This window comes from Emydura macquarii, unplaced genomic scaffold (assembly GCF_026122565.2).
Source record: "Emydura macquarii macquarii isolate MOO-44397 ecotype Brisbane River unplaced genomic scaffold, CSIRO-AGI_Emac_v2 contig_1390, whole genome shotgun sequence".
Classification (NCBI taxonomy): Eukaryota; Metazoa; Chordata; order Testudines; family Chelidae; genus Emydura; species Emydura macquarii.
In genome coordinates, this window is record NW_027131527.1 from 8,110,100 (window position 1) to 8,127,004 (window position 16,905).

Sequence of the window (16,905 nt, forward strand, 5' to 3'; positions counted from 1 at the left end):
AAAAGAAAAATATACCAAGATAAACAAACAGTGGAATGAAGGGTAGAAAATAGGAAAAATAAGAGTTATAACAAGTTAATTTTTTAATGAGATAAATGTTAAAAAATACTACAATGAAGTAGACATGACTAGCATGTATGTACACACACTGAAGGCCAGGGTGCAGAAGTGGGGGATACCTTACTCTGGCGCAGTTCATCTCCCTTCTCTGTTTAACCACCCCCAATAGGAATTACTTCTTTTTTTAGCTCAAATATACTTCTGAAGCACATCAGAATGTTTTAGAATATGCATTTCATCCAATAACCAGATATTTTCCCACGTACCCAGGCTTCTTCATACCCCAAATATGGGAATTACTTACGTCTGTTTAGGGAGAACTCTTGCTATAGTCTGCATATATACACACAGCATTTTCTCCCTTACATACGTTCCCCAATTGCTTTAGTCACAGTGATACATGTTCCTACCGACCAGTTATGATGCTAAAAGCATTTCCACACTTACAGAATAAAAAGTATAGTATAAAGACCAAAAAATCCCACAAGTGTTGAATCTTCTGAAGTGATCAGAAGATATGAATGTGGGTAAAAATGTTGCCCACACATGTGATGCATTAAATTTGGATTTGAACTTTAAAAGAGAAGTTTTACAAGTCTATTTTCAATTTAATCAGCTACATGTAGATGTTCATTTTAAAACAGTTGAAAATGGTTTATTTAAAGTTGCCACAGAAAAATAATCTAAGTCTTGTAAGCCTTTTAGTTTACTATAAGTGAAGATAAATTAAAAATAAAACTAGTAAAATCATGTTTTTTGGGTTTTGTTTTGTTTTTTTACTTCTTTAAATCAGGAGCATATGTACTTACCGTTTCCTGTAATGGTAAGGTTGTGGGTCCTGAAATTGTCCTCAGCACTCTCCAATCCCAAAGTGGTATGTGCCAGCAAGTTGTATTTTGCACCACTGATTATGAAAGACAAGGCAAGGTTTAAAATATTCTTGCTTGGCTTTTCTCAGGTACTTATTAAAATGAGTCTAGATAGTCCTAAAGATAACACATTTAGATACCGTAGAAGTTAGCTGCCAGGCAGCACGTTAATAACCACAAAGTTCAGCTAATCACCAAGAGGCTACATATTCCTGTTTTTACTCTTTGAGGTATTGTCCTCACAAAATAGTTTGCGCACCTTTTTGACAATATTCCAGTTTATCATGTATTCACATTGCTTGGCGATAGCCACTCTGAATCACTGACTGAAGGATTTTAATTGCAGCATTAGACGCCATTAAAGGATTATTTTATGGGAGAGGCAGGGGTTTTGTGACTGCCATGTTCTGTTCTCCACTTGCACTAAAACTAACTTGGGTAATCTCTTTTCTTTTTATTTTACCTTTATTCCTTGGAATGAATATCCTGTTTGCAAAACTATTTTGTCGACTTTTGTGGCCCATATGCCATTACAATTTATAACATTTAGTGCTTAGCCTGGTCTGTTTTCTTATGTTTGTTTAAGGGCATCTCTCTTTTTAAAGAATTTTATAGTGCTCTGTATTGTTCTGCGCTTTGGTTTGCCTTTGTAGCTAGGTCCAAACCACAGGTTCTAGCAAGGCTGTAATATGGTTTTGTAATATTGGTATAACAGTTTGATTCTTGCTATACAGATGGCCTGATCTGTGCGGTAACGCAGAGCACTGACAGTACATTTTATAATGTAGAGGGACCCTTTGACATATTGTGCTTACAAACCTCAGAACATTGTGGGTTTTGTTCTGGCTTTTATCTAGGAAAAATATCACCATTACAATTCTACACAGAGCATGTGGAACGCTGCTCTTGGAGTGACCTAGTATAAACTTTGTGAATGTTTAACTCTTTTTTCAAATACACTTCAGACAGATTAACAGATTTATAGCCCAGCAATATAATATACTTATTCCCTTTGGCTAATGAGTTTAAACTAAGTGAAGTTCACAGAAAACTGCTTAACTATTCACAGATAACGTTAGTATACTTTATACTGAAGATATTTTAAGGGTAAGATTATTTGGTAAAGGGGAAAAGAAAACAAAATTAGATTGAGATACTTAAAGTTTTGCTCTCCCATCACCTTCTACTCTCACTGAAGATTAATATGTTTTTAATAACGATTTTCCTAATGACATTGTGGAAACAGGCTTAAAAGAGGAAGCACATGCTGCCTTGTTTTAATCCTAATTATAGGGGAGAAGGCCAAAAGAGGCAACATAGCTGGCAAGGAGGTAGTGCCTCCATTCTAATACTCAATTACTTTATGGCAGTGTTCAGACAATTAAATATGATACTGGCATTGTGTGGGTCAAGTATTGTTGTAGAACATATTAAGGGGGTGGGATCCTTGTATGCCTGAACACAAAAAAGTGACAGCATTTGTGAAGACATCGTAATAAACTGTCCCCGTGCAAAAGATCCTCCATAACTAGGTACCAAATACAGTGTATAATCATCTGTGACTGTGCTATTTATACTGTACAAAAAAAGTTTAGTTTCTTCTCATATATACATTTGTGTACTGATTTTCAAGTTACCTCAAGCATGACTAATTATAGTAGCAACTTTGCCAAAGAAAACTACTTCCCTTTTAAAATATGCTTCACAGTAATGTTTTCTAAAACCTAACAGTCATTTCTTTCAGCCAACTTCAATATCATTCCCAAAAGTTTATCAGTATTTATTTTTCAAATGTAATGGGCTAATCAACATTGCTAACACTGTTTTGTCTGTACATTTAAGAGAATAAGCTAACTGCCTTAAATGGCAGTTTCTTTGTGGACACATCCAACCATTCTTGGTCAAATGTCACTTATGGAATAATATTTTGCAGTTCTATAGCAAACTTCCATCTAACAACCTCAAAGAGTTTTATCTAGTCATATTCACAACATTCTTGAGGTAGAGGAACATTGTTATACCTATTTACTGATAAGGGAAAAGAGGCACAGAGGTTAACACCCAGATGCTCTGACTCTTAGCCCTGATCTACACTTACATGGCGATTTGGCAGCTGTCGACGGGAGTTATGCAAGCTATGCAGAGTAACTTGTGTAATTCCCATCGACTGCTGTGCTTCCCTTCTGCACGGCAGCTTCATTGCACTGTGCCGATGGGAACCGCGTTCCCGTTGACGAAGTGCTACACCACTTGAGGGGGTTGTTTGCCAGGGTTGACTTCTGGATCGATTGAGCGGGTCTTCACTGACTGCTCAATCGATCCAGATAGGTCGATCTGATGGCGGCGACTTTGCCGCCGTCAGTATAGACATACCCTAGGTCCCGTTCCTTAACCACAAGGCCACCCTTCCTATCAATGGATATTTGTTCATTTCAGATCCCACCTACCTGTTTCTGAAGATTAAAAACCTATATTAGAAACCACCATATTAGTTCGCTGATCTGAGTCTGGGTGAAGTATAAGGAAGTCTAACATGCCAGATGTTTACCCTGAAGACCAACCCATAGGGTGATTCCTTCAACCCAACCCAAAATGAGAGAATGAAGACACACCAGACTTTAAAACAGTGGGGGAAAAAAGCAGTTAACTGCAAAAATGCCACAAGCAAGTAAGATTATCATTTCAGGAGAAGACTGACTGGATTACAAGACAGGAAGATCCTCTGATTCAAGAATAGGATATTGTAGCTATGTCTCCTCCCAAGTATAGGAAGTCAAGTAGAAGCTGATACCAAGTGGGCGGGAACCTATGCTAGTCCATATACAGGACCAAGAAAGCTGTCCACAAAGCACTGGGTGAACATGGAAACCTGACTGACTTCTCCAAAGTTAGGCCTTATTTGCTCTGGAATTCAGTAGAGGTTGCATTGAGGAGAAAATTCATCTGCCATCACAACAGGGTGAAAAACCAAACATGGCTAGAATGAAAAAGTTACTGAAGCAGCCAAAAGACTGCATAAAAAGCTGACAGCAGCAAGGTCTACAGAAAGATAATTAAAACTATGGGGCATGTCAATACAATTGAAATTAATACATCCAAGCATGCTATTAAAACATTTAGTCATTAGACTTCTGAAAGGAGTTACAAGGCTTAGAACATACTGACTAAACACAGAAATTACAAAAGTCTAGAATATATATAAATCTTGCATCCAGAAACCACCTTATATAGGCTTTGAGGACGGACAGGTATATAGGAGTTTCTGATGAGGAAAGTCCCTCCCTCTCTTTTTTTTTTTTTTTGGTTTGTGGTTTAATTTTGAATTAGCTACTGGATTTTATCTGGATTATTTTAAAATCCTTTCAAAGTAAAAAACAAACAAGCACAATAAAATAAGCACAATAAAAACAAACAAGCACAAAATGCTAAAACACTAAAATTTAAATAAATAAATATCAAACAACCGTTCTCTAAAAGTTATCTACAATCAGCTGTTATAACAACACAGTTGTTCCCCAGAACGTTACAGGTAATCACCTAGAAAAGCCGACAATAAATTTTTCAATCAACCCTGTTAAAGATGCAGGAGTTACTGCTAGATGATATCGGTTGGAAGTGGCATCTCTCAAGGAAAGATAGAAAGCAAAACCTGATAAATTACCATTAGGTAAAGAAGTTTTTGACAAAAGATATTAAAGTGGCAGTGTGTGCAACTGAAATTAAAACTAGTTTTTTTGGGATGAGTGGCTGTGATTTGTCAGTCCTCAAATGTTACTATTAATAGCACACAACACTTCAAATTCAGTTTTGTTAGTACTAAGCTTTAACAACACTTATTTGGTCACATCTCATTTATAACACAAGAAAAAAGATAATCTAAAACAGTAACCCATAGTATATGTGCATGATGTCAGTGTTACTTAATAAGAAACAAACTTTCTTATTTAATGATTTGAATATCTGCATTTTTAACATTAATGTTCCATTTATTCCTTTCCTGCCCCCTTCCCTTAACATATGAGAAAATAAAGAGAGAGAAACAAGGGGAAAGGACTAAACTAAGGCCACCACATAAGAGTTTGCCGAAGCAGGAGCCAGCCAGGGTCCTTATGAGCATGAGCATGTGGCATGAGTGTGTGGTATCAGAGGGCACTACAGTTGGCATTATGGATACCACGGAGAGAAAAGCTCTGGCAACTGTGTCACGGTGTGCATGCATCTAATGTGGAACGGACATGAGCAAGCACTTGAAGAACCACCACTATTCTATCTCACCTGTTCATCCAAAGAAACCACTTCCATTGAATAGTTTTTTAAAAATTCATAATCATTACAATTTAGGCATTTTGCTTAAATCACAGGCAAACAAAAAGTGTTTGGGAATTGTTACCAGGCATGGAACTTTGTTAAAGCTCTACAAAAGTTGAGATTATTTTACAAACAACGCATATAGATGAATTACTGGGAACAGGACTTAGAGTATGTGAATGTGGAAAAACATGGAATCAAAAACTGTCCTGTGCCAAATTCAATTAAGGAAGCTCCTGCTAAGCAGCTAGTAAGCATCTAATGCCTTGGATATTGCACACAGTTGTGCTTTACAGCAAGCGGTCAGAAAAGCTACTGTAACGCTGGCTGGATTAGGGGGACCACTTATGATATTATTTAACATCAATATTTCAAAATTACAATGATTCATATGAGATAGCCAATTATAACCTTTCTAATGGTACCTGACATGGCCTAAATATGATGATACTGTTTGTGTGTGTGTGTCATATTTGTGTTGGAAGTTATGAATACGTTTGATGTATCTGTATTTCAGTTTGTGCTGTGTTTCTGGGCAACACCCCAAACAGGATGGCAGCAGCACTAGCTGCTTGATGGCCCATTAAAGGAACTCAAAATGTACAATACGCCCAAGGAAAGAACCCAGGGGCTTATGAGTCACCAGGACTTACTCATGTGACGCTGGACTCCATCTTATTCCTGTAAATTTCCACAAGCAGCATGGCAAATGCCAAAGGACATAAAAGACAGTTGCACCACATCCATTTTGTCTTCAGCTTCACCTACTGCTGGATCAACTCATCTACAACTGAAGCTGTGAAACAAAGGACTGAGACCCATCCACATATTGGATGTACACCAGAGGGACTACACAAGCCTGCAGACTCCAGAATTCTAATGAAAACCTCATATTATTTATATATATGACTTTCAAATTATTTGCATGTATGTGATTGCTTTAGTCATTTAACATTTCTCTTATAGTTTCTTTCCTTTTATAATAAACCTTGAGTTTTAGTTACTAAAGGATTGGCTGGCAGCATGGTATTTTGGGTAATATCCAAATTTATGTTAATCTGGTACTGTGGCTGACCCTTTGGGGTCAGGAGAATCTTTTTGATAAAGAGCATAGAGTTTAAATAACTGGTCTCTTTACTGGACCTAGTAGCTGATTGTGAGCCAGAGACTGAAATACAATAAAGGGGGCTGTGTATATTTTTGTTTTAGCTTCTTGATAACCATTGTGGGGAATAAGAAGCACTTTTTGTGGCTGATTTCGGGATCACCCACCAGTGCTGGGAAAATCTGCTCTCCTTTTGCAGCCTGCCCTGACCTTGGCAATTTCAGGTCGTCTAACTTAGGCATGGATGGGTCACAGCTACTATACTACATATACTATGGAAATAACAACAAATGATAGAACTTTGGACACTGGTGCAGGAATGCACAATGGAGGGAAATCACTATGCTAAATGTAAAGGCTAAAAACAACAACATTTTTAATGGAACATTTTACTTTGCTTCTTCCAATATACGATAGAGTTGAACAGTTTGTTGGAAGAATAGGGAGGTAATATACCCTCTATGTAAGTCACTGTAGCATAGACACATTATAGTATTATTATAGTGTGCTGCGTACAGTACTGGCTGCCTCTGTATAAAATATTGAAGATATGAAATATTTATAGCAGAGCTCTCAAGATGATAGAGGGCTTCAGAAGTTGGTGTATAAGGAAAAAACAGCTGGAAGTGTATGGCTTGGATAAAAAAAGGAGATTAGGTAATGAGTTTATACATCTGAAAGAACAAGAACTGTGATACAGAGAAGGATAACTAGGAGTACCAAGAAAAAGGTATTTTTAAAAGTGTAAAGATATTTCTTAGTAAGAACAGTTCAAATATGGAACAGGTACCATGATAAGATGCAGAAGCTCCATCACTAAACACAGTATTCACAATATGTTAAATAAGGCACTTGGATATTCAGCAGGAACTGTTCTGAGTACTGCACGAACATAGACTAAAAGAGTCTACTAGATTTTTCCCCACCGTAAAAAAAGTCTAATCATTGCATTAATAGTTTATTTTTCCATTGAATATTAAAGAATTAATGTTTCCAACAGCAGTATTAAAGTATATCAAGTGTGCATCGCACCCACAAATCCCGTTGAAGTCAAAGAACGGCAGGTACTGTGTACCTTTGAAAAAAGGCCACTTCTTTTTATATAGATTTAGGAGCCTAACTTTAAGCACTCCAATTTGAAAACTTCAGCCAAAATATTTGTCTACTATTCCACAGTGCACACAGTCATGGTGTTCCACCTGCTGGTTTTAATCTTAGGGCACATATACACTACCACTTAAATATATCTAACTTACATCGCTCATGGGTGTGAAAAAGACACCCCCAAATGATGCAAGTTACAGCGACTTAAGCGCCGTCCATACCGGTACTATGTCAGCAGGAGATGCTCTCCCGTTGGCATACAGTGTCTTCAGCAGACATTCTACAGCAGTGCAGCTGCATCAGTGCCACTGTAGCACTTCTAGTGTAGACCTGCCCTAAGACACATGATTACCACCATGTACGTTTTCTCCTGTTTGCTGGAAAAATTGACTGTTTTTACAAGCTACATTATAGATTTTTAAAACATTTTTTTACAATGTGATGAGGTAATACCTACTCATGCATTACAGTCAGAATCAGGACCCAAGGCTAATGTACATGATCTGAACTCCTGCATTTTGATTTTCAAAATGAAAATTATGTTCCACATGATCATCTATTGAAATACTCATATCTTGGCAATTTCCTGAAGTTTCACAAGATATTTTAGCCTACAAGAAATACAATTAAGAAAAAGCTTACCGTATGGTTGGGTCAGAGAACGAACAGGATTCAGGGTTGTCTTCTTCTACCAAAGGGAAGTGTTTCTTTCCACTAGCTTTGCCAATGGATGTCTTAAGCTTCTTGGCTAACTTCTTAGGAGTGTTTGTTATAGTTAAAGGTTGGTCTGTACAGCAACTATACACTTCAAACTTTACTTGGAAGTCTGGCCCCGCTTCACCACTGAAAACAAATATTTCAGATAATTTGTGAATTAATCGAGTACAGAACGAAGGGACAAGAATGGATACTGTTGATCAAGGCAAAGAATTCTACTAAATTGCCAGAAAAATTGTATCTTAAAATGGAATTAAGGACAAAAGTACATATCAGTAATTTATGAGTTGAAATCATTACAGGGATGTTATAATTATCCCATAAACATTATAAAACACAAACAATCCTAAGTTTAGACTAAAACTTGAGAAAGCAAAATGTATTATGGAAATGGGGTTAAGGCATCCAAACAAACAAATCTGCCTTGTAGTGATGCCATGCAATAACCATACAATACATATTCGTATTTGTGGTTCCAAATTACATTAAACTGCTTTATAAAAAGTCATGACTTTTTTTATCCCCCGCCATGGTGCTATTACAAAAATAATGTCCTCCTCAATGCAAATACCACTTGGAACAGGCCTGTTCCTCCAGGTTCAGCCATGGAGTCTCCATGCCATCAGGTGCAGGAAGTCCAGGTCCGGGTGCAGCAAGTGGCCTTAGTCCTGGGAGAAGAGATCGTGCCATCAAGGCAACTCCAGTGGGGGGGCTATTAACAGTTCCAGCAGCATGCTGAACCAATGCTGGCGCGGCCACGCCGACACGACCAGGATAACATCTGCCTTGTCCCTCTTGATTTTCAGGAGGACCCTATGCAGCAGCAGAAATGCGTACATCAGAACCCCTTTCCATTGCAAGAGAAAGGCGTCGGATATCAACCCTTCCTCAAGGCTGCAGAGAGAACAGAGCTGCATGCACTTCTCGTTCCTGTCCAGACGCAAACAAGTCCACTTGGGGAGAGCCCCACCTCTGGAAGATCATAGCCACCCTCGGGTGGAATGACCAGTTGTGGCGGGGTAAAAAGGATCTGCTGAGGTAGTCTGCTGTGTCGTTCCTGATGCCTGGCATGTGAGAAGCTATCAGGTGAAAATCGCGGCTCACGGCCACGTCCCACAGACACACCACCTCCCTGCAGAGGACTGAGGAGCAGGTCCCCCGTTGTCTGTTGAGGTAGTACATAGACACAGTGTTGTCTGTCAGCACCCGCACTACCTTGCCCGCAATGAAGCGAAGGAACACCGCGCAAGCCAGATGTATCACCTGTAGCTCCCTCGCATTTATGTGCATGCCCCGCTTCTCTTGCGACCAAACTCCCTGTGTGTTTGAGGTTGGCCCTCAAATCCTTCAGACCCTGCAGTTTGGTATCAGTCTGGTCTGAGAAGAGGGCAGACCCATCAAAAGGTAGGTCTTGAATGGACTGCTGGACCTCTTGTGACAGACCAGATGACTGCAGCCACGAGCACTGATGCATGCAGATCGTCGAGGCCATGGCCCTCCTAGCTGAGAGGGCCACCCTAGCCACCATGCTACCCTCCTCTAAAATGGTGGTAAAGTCCATTGCCTGCTCCTGGAGCAAGGCTTCCCCAAAACGCTTCAGGAAGTCCCAAAGATTTTAGTTGTACCTGCCCAGGAGCACCACCGCTGACAGCACAATAAAGAGGCTGCCCAAGGCCTCCTTGAGCTACTCTGTCTCCAAACCTAAGTTCCAGGTCACCCTCTTGAGGAGCTCCTGGTAGGCCCTAAAATCACCCAAGAGCACTGGTGATCCCAACACAACCACCTCATTTGGGGAGGACAACAAGAACTGGACTGGCACAGAAGGTGGTGGCATCCCCTCCTGAGCCCACTTCTGAAGCTGACTCACTGGCTCTCTCCATGGCCACTGGTGCTGACTGTACCCCAGAGGACCTGTATGAGAAAGGGTCTGGGGCCACTGGGATCCCCCAAGGCCCCCAATATATGACCACTGTGCCGGCCTCTGGCCCTGGGGCCAACCAGGTGCTGCAGGACCAGGGAGTTGCTCCTGAGCCCTTGTGGGGCGGCGATGTCCTGAACAGACAGCAGGATGCCCAACCTCCCAAGAGGAAGTTGACTTGCTGCCGGACGACCACGGGGGTGGGGAAGGAGGCGGCAGTGGTTGGCTCCCTTGCAGTGCGTTGCCGCCGAGTGGAGGAGCAACGTCCTGATCCTCAGGTACCATGGCACTCCAAAGATCGCCATCTCGATGTCGAGGTGCGCAATGACGATGACTGGCAGTGCCACTCCTTTAACCAATGCCGGGTTGCCAAAAATCCATGCTCTGCAGAAGAGTGGGACCGGTGAGATCGGCACCTAGGGACCGATGACTTGCGGCGTTGCTTTCCCTTTGGTGATGGCTCCCTCTCCCACGACTGGGTTCTGCGCCATGCCTGCACAGGTGAATTCTCTGGTGCCAGGGAGCAGAAGTGGCGCTGGCTCCTTTCCGGGGAACACGCCTGCACAAGGATGATCAGGATCGGTGCCATCCTCGAAAGTGCACGGTTCCCGGTGCCAGGGATCACAATCGGTGCAGAGAGGCTGGTGACCTCTTGTGGCAGCCGTGCTCCACCACCAAGGAGCGCTCCAGAGACTGGGACTGGAAACATCCCCTCGGGGACTGGTGCCGCAACATTGACTCCCCCCACGCGGTGACCTGGCTCTCAGAGACAAGCGCCTCTGTTCAGGGGAGCAGTGCAGCCACTGAGGGGGACCCATCGTGGGCTTCACCCTAGGAACTGGAACCCTCTCCTTCGACAGCGACAAAGGCCAAGGAGAAGGCAGCAAAGGCAAGGCTATCAAGTTTCTTGCCGCCTGAACACCTCTGGCGTTGACGGCACTGCTAGTTGAAGAGGCCCCCTTCTGCTCCCCGGAGTTGGAGTTGGCTCTCTCAGTGGGGTTGCACTCCTAGGTGGTAAGCCATCCTGCCGACCCTCAGTCGGCTGCTCCAGAACCAGTCCCACATTTGACCCTGTGCTTCCTTAGATTTCAGGGCAGGGGAGCAGCCTCTCTCCACACATTGCTTCTTCCTCGATGGTGAGGAGGAAGAAGTCCAGTGCCGCAGCAGGGCTGGTGCTGACTGGGCGCTTTGCCCCAACGCCATACTCGGGACCTAAGTGGAACATGCCAGTTTGGAGGCTGGTCTCAGCACTGCCTCCATCAGCAAGGCCTTCGGGCGGATTTCCCTCTCCTTGAGTCAGATCTTGCACTTGTCCTTCCTATGAGCTTCCCCCAACTGATAACTGTCATGAGGGTCACTAAGAGGGAAGGGCTTGCCACTAGAGACACAGGACTTGAAGCCCGGCGACCAGGGCATGCCCCGCTCCCAGACAAAAGTCTCAGCCAGGACTATTCCTTAACTACAAATATTAACTACTAACAGGAACCAAAACCAAAAAAAGATTAACCAACTACTAAAGGCTGAGAAGCACTTGCAAAGCAAGCAGAGTAGTTCCAGCCACCATCATAGGCGGAAAGAAGGAACTGAGGTGGTGTAGGCCAGCATCGCCTCATATACTGCAGCATGTGTGTGGGACTCCAGGGGGCACCGGAGCCGGCCCTATGGGTACTGCTGAAGGGAAAAAAATTCCAGTAACCATGTACGAGGGTGCACACACACCTAGAATGGAATTGACATGAGCAAGCAATCGAAGTCTAGATTTGTAGAAAATGAAGTACATGAATAGTAAAAAGGTGTATAAAAGAAATTAAATATTCTTAACACATTGAGATTGTTAGGTTTAAACTATGACTTTCGATTAGGTTCTCCAAAGGCCTAGCATTCTCTAGTGAGGCTTTGTTATATGTATCAACAACAGCTGAGTGGATTGAAGTATTCTCTCAAATTGTTAGTGCCCTGAGCAACTAAGGTGTTGACTTAAAATGATCTACAAAAAATTTCTTTTAAATAGTGTTGTGTCCTTTCTACTTCATGCTTTATAAATATGACCGAGGTTTTATAAAAATTCTTTAACCTTAGAAACATCAGAAATATCAAAGCTGTCTTCTCTGGCTTGCTGCAGGACTTACTAAGGGTCTGTTGTCAGCTCTCCTACCCTTTAATGGGTGGAATTAAATCTTTGCCCTAAATATTAATTTGAATAGGTGTTAACAAAACATTCTTAAAATCGGTTTAGAAATTACTTTCCCTCTCAATTGCTCAATTTTCAATCTATCAAGTATGTGTTTTAACTAGTTCTTAAGTTACCCAAGAGTCTTCGAGGGTAGATATCTGACCAAAATTCCTAATTAAAAACGAGAGAGAGAGAGGGGGGGGGGGAATAACTAAAGTGCCTCACAAGCTTTTTTTAATACCTTAAAGACACACAAAGGGAGAAGCTCCATTCTTCTCCACGTTTAATGGCCAGGGAATAACTTCCTGCTCAGTTTTCACAACCAGAAGGATGGTGGCTGTGGCACAGGCTCATGAAAGTGCAGTGGAAGGTAAAGCAGGGAGAAAAGTTTTTTGTTTTTTTTTTTTAAATAATGTGCAATGTCAAGAAGGAGATGAGCTATGGGATCCTGGAAAAATAGATGATGATAGTCTGATGCGGTGATTGCATCCAACAGTTTAAGTATTAACGTTTCTCATTTAAATGTACTTCTGTAGGATACTTTCAGTTTTAATATGTTAATTTAATTTCTCTCTCTCACACACACACACACACACACACACACACACACACACACACACACACACACCAGCCCTACTCACAAAAAGACATTTCTGAATATGACACAAAGGAAAAGACACATAGTTCATGCCATCTAGCTAAATATAGCATAACCATCCACCCAAGGATTTTGGGCTCCTAAAGAGAAGGACTCAACACCCATCCAAGTCAATAGAAGAACTTCCATTTATTTCAGTAGCTATTGAATCAAGATCTACGTATCTTTCATAAGAAAACACGAATGTTAATATGTTTACTTAATTCAATAAAAATTGATACTCACAGTATAGTTACATTTTCAAAAGATATATCGGTTATTGCTTTATCCACAATAATTACATCTGTATCGAAAACCTCAGCTCCCATTTTGAATAAGCAAAAAATTGCATAGCGCTGTGATCCTGGGGAATAACCAAACAAATGTTTTAGCCGAGATGTTATCTAACTCAATGCTAAATGTTTCCTGTAAATGAAGACGCTGACATGAGTTTTAAATGAAGTTTAACTTGAATCTATGATGCATTATCAAAGAATTCTTGTAATCAAATTATATATTCTAGAGCGTTATGCATTTTGTAGATGAACTATCAAAGCTGCTGGCATCAGTAGAGCAACATTTCTAGAGGAAAAATTAATTTTCAACCACTACTCAAGTGTTTCTTTCTACAGGCATCTATAATATCTGCTAATACTTTTATTAGAGTTTCTGAAAAGTAATTTTGCTCAATAGGATTGACTTTTTAAAGCAAAAAAAATCTGAACACCCGGGTGTACGCTGTATTATGAATGCACTAAAGGATTAGAATATTTTGCTATATTAAACCCATCTGACCCTATTGAAAATCAAAGTGAAATCAATGCCAGGTGACAGCTGTAACAGATTTAGGGTTAATCTCCATTACATAGCAAAGTGCATGTATTTGTGAAGACTACCAAATAATCCACTCAATGCCAGCAGATAGAACTTTAATTTAAGTTTTTCTCTGGCAACATCTCCCACCAAATATGTTTTCAAATGCAGCCAAAAAGATTGAAAAAATTCTGAATAAACTTTTAGTGTTATCAATCAAATAGTGGTGCCACTTTTCTATTTCTTCCTCTGAAGTTTCCATTTTTCTCGCACTAGCAGTGGTTTCTCAACCTTTCCAGACTACTGTACCCCTTTCAGGAGTCTGTTTTGTCTTGCGTACTTACAAGTTTCACGTCACTAAAAAACTACTTGCTTAAAAAAAATCAGACATAAAAATACAAAAAAAATAGTGTCACAGCACACTATTACTGAAAAATTGCTTACTTTCTCATTTTTACCATATAATTACAAAATAAATCATTTGAAATATAAATATTGTACTTACATTTCAGTGTATAGTATATAGAGGAATATAAACAAGTCATTGTATGAAATTTTAGTTTATAATTGACTTTGCTAGTGCTTTTTTATATAGCCTCTTGTAAAACTAGGCAAACATCTAAATGAGTTGATATACCCCCCTGGAAGACCTCTGCATAACCCTGGTTGAGAACCACAGCTCTAACACATGTCCAATGCCCATGTAACCTACAGTATTAGAGTTTCATTCAGCTGAGATATGCCTGTGCTGCTCCACAGCACCATTTTCTCAGTAGCAGCAATTTAACTGAATGGAAACTAATCTATATTAAACTGCTACCACCACTACCTGCAGAGTAAGGGCTACTATGCAGTGCAACTATAGCTTTGCAACACTCTCCAAAAGTTAAGTGAAAATGAGGGTCTCAACTCCATGTTCAGTTTAAACTTTGATTCATATTACCAGCGTATATAACAGTTCAATAAAATCTAACATACTTTCTTTACAGTTGAAGTGATCAGAGCCTTTCCACATTAATGGTATGCGAATATCTAAAAAAAGAAAAGGAAAAATTTAAGTTATAAACAACAGTATAGACCTATATTCCAAATAAAACACAGAATATTTGTGGTCTATTTTTCTATCATTCTATATCTGGACGTAATAGGCTCTATACTCTTTCTATCCAACAAATAGCATAACTAATTCAATCGCAACCACTAATGCCAAAAGAAACTTCATAATTTAACTAGCTCAATATGAAGTGTCATTCTCCTTTATAAACTATGCTGGGATAAAGAACATTTCTAATCTTATTTAAGAATATCTGAAATAACATTTCAGGGTGGCTGCCGTAATGTGTCTCTGAGTGATATTTAAGTCCACTACACGGTGAAGACATGTTAAATGAAATATTCTTGCTAGGAACCACTCATTTTATTGTAAGACAGACAACTCCTCTATATTTAAGACAAACTTGGAGAAGTTTGTGTAGAAAGTGCTTATTTTTGCCTTGCCAGTCACTGAGCAAATACCACTTGTAATTACATGCCAAGTTTGGATCACCGTAGCCGACAAAAAAAGTAATACAAGCTTTTTTAGTTAAAAGAAAAGGTAACCATTTACACTCTAACCACATTAAAGGACTAAAGGCAGAGCAACTTAATTCTTTTAAGTCACTCGCTGTCAGTAACTAATAATGGAATTTGTATTTCTTTAAACAAATGTATTAGTTCATCTACCCTGTTAAGTACAACATTCAATTAGAAAAGATCAATTTTATCTGAAACCAGTAGACAGCAGTGCTTATTGTTATTTACAGATTTATTCCTCAAATATATTTCAGGTGACGTGAACTCAATAAAACAAAGTAAGTTGGCTCCCAAAGAACAATACAGCAACTTTACGAAGAGCATGCAGTACATTAGTGACCTGGGATGGCAGCAGTGAACAGCATTAGGTCAAATACATTGGTTTTCATTAAAATCATTAACACATTATTTTTATACAGGAACTTTACTGGCTGTGGAATTGGTCTGTGCAGAAAATATACAGAAAAAAACCACAGATACTTCTGCAGCAAGTCCCATTAACCAGGTATTCCCAGAGGATTTTTCATCCAAGCCTTCTTGCTGTTTTAATTGTAACAACGTTATTGCTGGTTCAAAGTGTTTAATTTGTTCAGTACAAATGTCACCTAGACCAGTGGCTTTGCCATTCTTGAGGACGTTTATTCCAGATGTTAATTCAGTCGTTTTGTATAGTGCCTCAAAATTATAAGTCTCCTGCTCTTCCTGCTGATTAAGCAGCATCTTGGGTTGTCTGTTTGATACCCTTTTTCTAGGAGCTGATGTGTGACCTGGTCTGCAGGAACATTGTAGTGTTGCTCTGCCTTCCTTGGATCGTTGTTAAATTTCTGAATGGTAATCCATGCTTTCTTGCTGCTATGGGTCATGTCCATATTCTCAATAAGATTCTGCCATGACTTGCATTTTTTTCTCCATTAAATGCAGAGACCAGTTCTTCACAGTTGTAGTCAGCACACCGTTTGGCTACAAGGTCATATTTGACACACGAGAGCCTTTCAACATTTGCTGATATTATTGTCAATGCTTGCCTTGATGAGAACCCTGTTGCATGACACCGACAACCGCATCTATTTGTTGGTTATGGTGATAACTGAGTTGGTCTGCAGGCATAGACATATTCTTTGGTTATATTGTAGTGGTAGGGCTCAGCAGGATTTGCAGATTCAGGGAGTCCAGCCACAGGACTTTCATTTGAACAGAATCATAGAATATTAGAGTTGGAAGGGACCTCAAGAGGTCTTCTAGTCCAACCCCCTGTTCAAAGCAGGACTAACCTCAGCTATATCATCCCAACCAGGGCTTTGTCAAGCCTCAGCTTAAAAACCTCTAAGGATGGAGATTCCACCACCTCCTAGGGAACCTATTCAAGTGCTTCACCACCCTCCTAGTAAAAAACTTTTTCCTAATGTCCAACCTAGACCTCCCGCCCTGCAACTTGAGACCGTTGCTCCTTGTTCTGTCATCTGCCACCACCGAGAACAGCCTAGCCCCATCCTCCCTGGAACCCCCTTTCAGGTAGTTAAAGGCCGCTATCAAATCCCCCCTCACTCTTCTCTTTTGCAGACTAAACAAGCCCAGTTCCCTCAGCCTCTCCTCATAAGTCCTGTGCTCCAGCCCCCTAATCATTTTTGT

At 40.4% G+C, this 16,905-nt stretch overlaps 1 protein-coding gene across 1 annotated transcript in view; it reads right to left on the bottom strand.

Annotated features, from left to right (window-relative positions):
- Window positions 1-16,905, bottom strand: part of RTKN2 (rhotekin 2) — a 57,951-nt gene that overhangs the window by 18,741 nt on the left and 22,305 nt on the right. Inside the window, exons 4-7 of the mRNA XM_067552938.1 lie at window positions 14,683-14,736; window positions 13,138-13,255; window positions 8,089-8,289; window positions 870-964 (exon numbers count right to left, since the gene is read on the bottom strand). Of these exons, the coding sequence (XP_067409039.1) occupies window positions 870-964; window positions 8,089-8,289; window positions 13,138-13,255; window positions 14,683-14,736 (468 nt within the window). The remainder of the gene's footprint in view (window positions 1-869; window positions 965-8,088; window positions 8,290-13,137; window positions 13,256-14,682; window positions 14,737-16,905) is intronic.